General features: G+C 36.8%; 1 protein-coding gene across 3 annotated transcripts in view; it reads right to left on the bottom strand.

Annotated features, from left to right (window-relative positions):
- fam120c (family with sequence similarity 120 member C) overlaps positions 1-3,813 on the bottom strand; it is a 28,818-nt gene extending 25,005 nt beyond the window's left edge. For all 3 annotated transcript variants that reach the window (XR_015523416.1, XM_087306815.1, XM_087306814.1), the window contains exon 1: positions 2,515-3,813. Coding sequence is in view for 2 of the 3 variants with exons in the window: in XM_087306815.1 (XP_087162941.1) it covers positions 2,515-3,033 (519 nt within the window). In the remaining variant the exon portion in view is untranslated. The remainder of the gene's footprint in view (positions 1-2,514) is intronic.
- Between the last annotated feature and the right edge of the window lie 4,423 nt (positions 3,814-8,236).

Below are 8,236 nucleotides of genomic sequence, written 5' to 3' on the forward strand. Positions count from 1 at the left end.
TCATTTTCATGTCACCAGCCCTAGTAAAAAATGTCAAAATACAGCCAGGAACTTATCCATTGCCCAAACAAAGCAATCTGCTAAAAGGAGACACATTTTGATGCCTGTACTGATCTGTAATTTGCAGCTAGAAAGAAGAAAAACAACCTTCCTTGACCTTTTTTATAGGTTCCATTTTCTGAAATAATGTCGGGTTTTTTTGCTACTTTAGATGTGTTTGGTCAATGTTGCATTTACATTATAGTAGAACCACACCAGAGTTGCCTTGGAAGCTTGTTTAGTGCTTAAAGGGTCACGAAACACCAAAACACATTTTTTGAGCTGTTGACAGTCGTATATGTGTCCCACACTGCTAAAAACACTATTAGGACACCTATATTTCACTAAAAAGTGTAAATTGGTTGTTTTTGCATTATTTCAAGCAAATTCGTACTTCCGGTTTGAAACGAATTTTTGAAGCTGCGTCATGGCCATGACATAATAGCGTGTATTCCAGCGTGCAGACTGGGCGTCTGAGCCAGAGTGAGTCTTATTACGTCTTACAGTGTGATGCATTAATGCATGAGTAAGGCTTGGTTCAAACCAATCAGCGCGCTCTATTGTGCAACTTCATTAATATTTATTGCTGTCAAAGTGTAGACGGCAGAGACGCCACGTTGTATTGGCAAAACAAGCGTGAAGTGTTGCTTTTATTGTTTGCTGCAGTTAAGTTTTGTTTTCATTTTCTCTCTGTGAGAGCTCTGAGTCACGTGTGGATTAACAGTGTACGCGACGCGCGACAACAATAACTTACGTGTCTAAGGAGGAACATTGTTTACCTGAGAGCTGTTCTCATCTGCAAACGCTGAGATCTGGATTCGCTTGTAGTCTCCTTAAATAAAGACGCGGCTCTAGTTGCTGTGGATTGTCCTGTCTCTACAGATTTGGTAAGTGAGCGACCAGTGCTCTCTGTTTATTCAGTTCGTATTTTATTCGTATCAAACTATTGCACCAGTGTAAACAAGTTAGCACTAACAGTTACAACCAAACTATAACCTCGTGTAGGATTTTGTGACCGGAATAACACACGCGGCTTTCTGACGCTACCTGCCGTGTGCATCTAAGTTTCCGGGAAATGCTGAGTTTTTTTTTCTCTCATTCGCCGTGCGGTATCAAACATTGCATGAAAAATACACGCTTAGAGCAGATCCTCGAATCAAATATCTCGTTTGTCGGGAGGGACATGAATGAATTCCCTGAATGAAAGAGCCAAACTGCAGTTAAAGTCCACCATTTAATAATTTGGCAAATAATTCGACTACAGATGTCCATGTAAACACAGTCACATTGTCCGCTGTGGTTGTGTGTTTTGACTCTGAAATTCAGCGCGCCCAAATAGACACTCCCATACCAAGCCTCTTTTCTTCCTCCGACACTCCCCCCTAAACAGAGCTGGACACGCCCACTTTTCTGACTTTTTCCAAAGTAGAGGTGTGAAAACACCCTGCTGAAACGAGGGGGTTTCATGGCCCTTTAACAACTTTCGGACAAACCACTCTGGCAGAGCAATCACATCAGTCTGCTTGAGTCAAACCAAACCTGACAAGTGTAAACACACCCCTAGTTAAAAATATTATGAATATATAGTTTAAAATATTTTCAGAAATTATCAGAAATTAGTTACAGTTATTTACATTTCATGTCCCGGGTGTTATTAATGCTATATTATTACAAATGTACTGTATTTTAAAATGAGTCTGAAAGTTTAGTTTCAAATCAACACTACAAATGAGCTAAAACTGTGCTAATGACTGTCCAGCCATGATTAGTCTGAGGGTTACTAATTCAAGTCATGTTAGATAGATCATATTCACAAGAACAGACAATGTTGTAATTACAGGAGGAGAACAATGGAGTTGCCGCATGTTCCGACTTAAATTTTAAACTCAAGAATGTTTGTTTGAGGAAAAAAAATGTTAAACACAATAGATGAAACTTCTGTGCTGATGGTAAATGTGTTGAAATGTACAATAAAAGTATGTTTCATCAACAAAATATAGTATTACTGCACAGTAAGCATTAAAATTTGATGATTCAGCTTACAGCACCTTCATAAACTGAATGAAAACAGAAAAGCATCAACACTCTAATGGAAATAGTACACATTTTTATGTAAAAATGTGCATTGCCACCTGACATACCTGACGCTGAAAATACAACTTCGAAATTCATAAAAAAAAACTTGTAATAAATTATAGCAAATTTAATTATTCGACTGGTCATGTAATATCACACCAGTTCTGATGAGGAGACCTGCTCAATAACAGATTTTAAGAGCTACTTATTGGACTGGAATCATAATTTTAAACCATCAATCGTTTTTAAACATTTTATTAATCAAATATTAAACTAAGGCATATGAACTTTGGCACATATTTACATTACAATAAGACAATTAGTTAAAGCAGGTAAAGCATTTGCAGCACATACTGGTTTAATAACAATTCCTCTCGAGGAGGGCATCAGGCCACTCACCCGCACGCGGAATCGGAACATGGCGAGGCGGACACAGTGGCTCAGGCAGGCCGGGGGCAGGAACCAGGCCCGCGGAGGGGGCGTGGCCTTGCTTCCGACGTGGTTGACGATGAGCTGTGCGGTCTGCCGCTGCCCCTGCGCCCGCCGCGCCCACTCCGGCCAGCGATCCTTCCCAAGCGTGCCGTTAAAAACCACCACAAGCTCCAGTCCGCCCTGGTACAAACAGGCCTGGGAGAGGGCCGCCAGATAGCCGAGCATTGCATTCCACTCGCCTCCACAAACCCAGTCGGTCTGGTAGCCCCCGTAGAGTCGCTGAAGGCCGGAGTCTGCGTCAACCAGAATGCGAGCTGGCGGGGGAGGCGGAGGCAGCGAGCTGGGATGATGGGGATGGTGGTGGTGGTGTGGATGGTGGTGTGGGGGCTGTCGGCCTGCCGTGCGGGCGAGCTTGAGGAGATCTACTGGAACTGCCGCCCCGGGGCAGCGCTTCTCCAAATACTCCTGAAACCCTTGAACTCCCATACTGAATGTGTGTCTAAGCGCGTGAGATGGATGAACCTTGATAACAAGTTGAATTGTAGGTTATGTGCTCAGATCTCGATCTGACCGGTTGTAGTTAGGTAACTAAAAAGCTGAAATGTCCAGTAATTATCCGACGAATGCAACTGTCATCCGACCCCCTGTAAAATTTCAGATACGCGTGGCTATTTCTTTACATTTGGTCGTGTAAGTGCAATTTGTGTCCATTCCTAAGTGTGTCAACGTGCTAAAATCCCACCAAAGTCTCTCCGTTTCGATCAATTCCGATGTTGCACGGTCTACAGCGTAACGATGGAGGATAACGGCGCGCACGCTACAGTTATGATGTCGACAGTGTTGGTAACATCAAAATATAATCCTATTTGTAACCCTTCTAGCTGCTAACTGAGCAACAACTACGCCCTTGCTATCAAACGTGCCCGTTAAGTAGTTGAAACTAACTCTAGCCGATGGCGAATACAGTATGTCCTGTACTGGTTAACAGTTATAAGAGCTACAGTTTGTGGCTAACAAACTAGCTCGCGCACTTAGCCAGTTAGCCAAGATCCCGGCGTGATTGACGCGTCAACTAGTCGAGACAAATCTGGGGCTGCCGCTATTCGGAATGAGATGAATAACTAAGGGGAAAATAAAGTAAAACAACTAAAATAAAACAAAAACAAAAGCCCGACGTAAGCTCCCTCGCTCTCTATCTCACTCACGACTTCATGTTGAGGAGAGGAACATACTTTCATGCGACGTCGGCCATCTTGCGACTTCCCCGCGGACCGACAGAAAGTGGGAGGGCAGGAGAGCCGAGGGAAGTGGGTGGAGCGACGAGCCTCGTCACTGGGGGATGTAGTTCAGTATCTGTGACAATGTATCTGTGGTCTCGAGTAAAAGACTACAACGACCAGAACATCAAAGAGAGAGACGTGATGCGTGCCTTATCCAAAAGGAAAGGTTCATTCAAATGAAGATAGGGAAAATCGGCTCAGTTGGAAAAACTGGATAAAAATCACTGTATCTGAAATTCTCAAGTACTGTGGCAATAAACATGTGAGGAACGTGGACTGCAAGAGTGATAACAAGGGCTATGCAGAATGAGAAAGAATTATTTGACAAATTAATTTTGTCTGTCAAATTTAAAGAACACTTTTCGGCACATTTAGGTTTACGCATCCAGCATGATAGATAGATAGATAGATAGATAGATAGATAGATAGATAGATAGATAGATAGATAGATAGATAGATAGATAGATAGATAGATAGATAGATAGATAGATAGATAGATAGATAGATAGATAGATAGTTCCCTTTTTACATAGACCTAATACTAATATGTCTTTATATATATATATATATATATATATATATATATATATATATATATATATATATATATATATATATATATATATATATATATATATATGTATGTATGTATGTATATGTGTGTGTGTGTGTGTGTGTGTGTGTGTACATTGAAGGCTTTTGGTTACAATACAATTGAAGTTAAACTGATGTCACCTTTACAATAATCATTAATCATGTAGCCTAATATAAAGTCTTGTGTTGATATATAAAATTAATAAAATATATAAAGTTAAATATATAAATTTTATACTTGAAATTAGCATTTACTACTATTACAAATGAATATATATATATATATATATATATATATATATATATATATATATATATATATATATATATATATATATATATATATTATTATTATTATTATTAAAGCAATATTAAGTAATATTAAATTTGTAATTTTATAAAAAAAAAAGTATATATATATATATATATATATATATATACACACACACACACACACACACACACACACACACACATATATATATATATATATATATATATATATATATATATATATATATATATATATATATATATATATTTTTTTTTTTTTTTTTTTAATAAAATTACAAATTTAATATTACTATTAATACTTTTTTTGCATTGCCACCTGCTAACGAATCAATTTCAAATGTTAGAGCAATGACTACATGTCAACAGTGTAGCAAAAGATGAGAAAATCTTTTCAAGTAATTTTAGACCTTATGAATCGACAAACCCATGACGAATGCATTGGCCTACAAATTGACGTCATCGCTGAACAGCTCAAACTATAGCTACACATAAACGACACTAGAGCGCGCCAAAGGCAAACTTGGCTGTAATAGCTGATTGTGGAACACCAGCGCTAAATCAAACAGAAGTGCACCGCAGCAGACTGCTTTAAATCACCCGTGATAAGTGTCAACTCAGTTTGCAGTGTGTAAATTATAAAAACAGATATTTGTTTCGAAACCTAATTTAGGTTGACCCCATTGCCCAACTACTTGCTTAATGAAAACTGGAAATTAATTAGAAACTAATAAAATGCATAATTAATATTTTATTGCAACAATTTACTGTCACATGTTTCTCCCTATATTCACTGTAAACTCACCAGCACCCAAAAACTAAAGTTGATAACTTCATTTCAGAATCAAAGTTCATTAGCTCAGGTCAGATGTTGAAATGACTACATGTGAACTATTCTTTAGTTTATAATATAAATAAAACAACTTGCATATCTTCAGCATTTGCTTGGAATACATTTTATGAACTTTGAACCTGGAGCTACAACAACCTCCACTATTTCCATAATTAAACTGAAAAGTAAAAATACAAGAAATTCAAGCAAAAATATCAAATATAGAAACAAATATGTCAATTATAATGCAGTAAAATGAATATAAATTAAACAAAAACTAAAACATAAGTTTAAAAGAACAAAATATCACTGCACCCTCGGCACAAAGAGTGTGTTTTACTATTTTCAGCAAACATTTTACTGATATTCCAGCTATTAAATGCACATTTCCTTCATGAATCATACTGTGCATGAGAGGTCAAGAAAACCTGGCTACAGGACCAGAATCATGCATAACGTTCATGTCTGGGCTCTCTTTTTTGTCTTTCCTAGGCTTTGTGCATATGCCAACATGATTGAAACAGCTAGAAGAATAAAAGCCGGGCTCAAGAAGAACTAAATCAATCACTGTTGTCCAAATGCAGTCTTTATATACCCATAGCTTTTTTAGTCATTTGCTTTGTTTGTATTTGCTGCAGCTGCACACAGTGGATTTAGAAAGTCAGTGAATGATATCTGAACTGCTAAGGCGATCCAATATACAGAAGATCCAGAGAGGAGGATCACACACATCAGACCAGATCTCAACTTCACTTCAGCTTTTTCACACTCCGCACAATCCAAATGCTCAATACTTAGGGCCCTATCATACACCCGGCACAGTGTGGCGCAAGGCGCAGTGCAATAGTCTTTTGGTAGTTTCAGCTTGGCGCAGGAGTCGTTTTGAGGCGTTGCGCTACGCTGTTTAAATAGCAAATGCATTAGCGCTCATATGTGCGCCCATAGGCATTCTGAGGCACACTGCTGGCGCGTTGCTATTTTGAGAAACTATAATAGATTTTTCATTAGACCAAAACAAACCCGGTCTAAAGTCCGGCGCAGAGATGCGCCTCGCTTACACACTGCTTAATACGCACAAGAGAGGGTTAGGCAAATATCTTTACATACGAAAAAATTTAAATATTAAGGATATATATAGGATATTATAAGAATAGATATAGGATATAAATATAAAGGATTAAAATATTACAAAACATTATTTTCTAGCCTACATAAATATGAAAAACCACTGCTCTTATGTCTTTTTCATCTCGGGAGGCTTTTTCAGTTCATTCATAACAATTTGCTTTTGTATAATGTTATTATTATTAGCAGTATTATTTAATATATCCATATTTATATTTGTTTTATTAAAAACAAGCTTAGATTTGCCCATCTGTCAGGTTTTAGACCATATGGGGCACAGCATGTGTTTTAGGATATAAATCAGGTTTTTGAGCACACTTCGTTATTATTGTTCTTTTATTCGTTTGCTGGAAATTAGAACTGAATTTAAAAATAGTTTAGAAACGAATATTTCCACTTAACAAACGCAATTATTTATTTATAGACTAATTGATGTCTGTGCATGAAGGTTTCCCTATCCAAGAGCGAAGGTGAAATAAGATCCATTATCTCTCATTCTCACGCAGTAGATGCTCTGTTTAACAGTTTTCTGTTAAAAAAAACTGTTAACTGTTTGCTAGTGAAATGCTAATTTTTTCCACTTACTTTATGCTCTGTAAATAGCGAATGCGCTTATGGCGCGATGCAGCTGGCTCTTAAAGGTAATGGGAGATGAGACTCTAATTGGTTTATTCTCAAAACACACATAAAACTCATTAAGAAAATAAACTCAACCCTTTTAGACTATGCGCCCCGGTGCAAAGCGGATTTTCCCGTCTCTAAATTAGCAAAAATGCGTTCTGACACACCCTGAAAGTGTTTACGCCCTGCGTTTTGAGCTCTGCGCATGGACCGTCAAAATAGAGCCCATAGTGTTTAATGCGAATAAGTGAATGCAAGATAGTTGCATAATTTTTTTAATAATGTTTTCAGTTGTTTTCTTTAACATTCAGTGTGAATTTACCTTTAAAAATTGCTGAAACTGATGTTATTTATCTGTTATGTTCAAGTTACTGTATGTTAAAAGCCCTCATCTGAACTTGTTTTTTGCAGACATTGACATCCACAGACATTGACATCCAGTAGGAACAAAAATACTGTGGAAATCAAAGCTAGAATGCTTTCAACATTCTGAAAAAAAAAAAAAAAAAAAAAAAAAATATATATATATATATATATATATATATATATATATATATATATATATATATATATATATATATATATATATATATGTATATGTATGTATATGTGTGTGCGTGTGTGTGTATATATGTATGTATGCGTGTGTGTGTGTGTATGTGTGTGCGTGTGTGTGTGTGTGTTTATTTTTTTTCACACACACACACAAAAAAAGAAAATGAAAAAGAAATGTATTGATATGTTCTACCTTTTGTTAGATGATCAGTCATGAAACATTTTCGATACATTTATAAGTACTGCCTTATCAAATATTTGTCCATGCCTTTAAACATAATTCATGCTTCAAGTTTTTCATCTTTCATCTTTACTTTTCATATTTCAAGTTTTTTCAAGTTTGCATGTCAAGTTTTTTCAGTCAGTAAAAAAAAGGTTTGATTATCCAACA

The sequence above is a fragment of the Danio rerio genome, chromosome 23 (assembly GCF_052040795.2).
Source record: "Danio rerio strain M-AB ecotype USA chromosome 23, GRCz13ab, whole genome shotgun sequence".
NCBI lineage: Eukaryota > Metazoa > Chordata > Actinopteri > Cypriniformes > Danionidae > Danio > Danio rerio.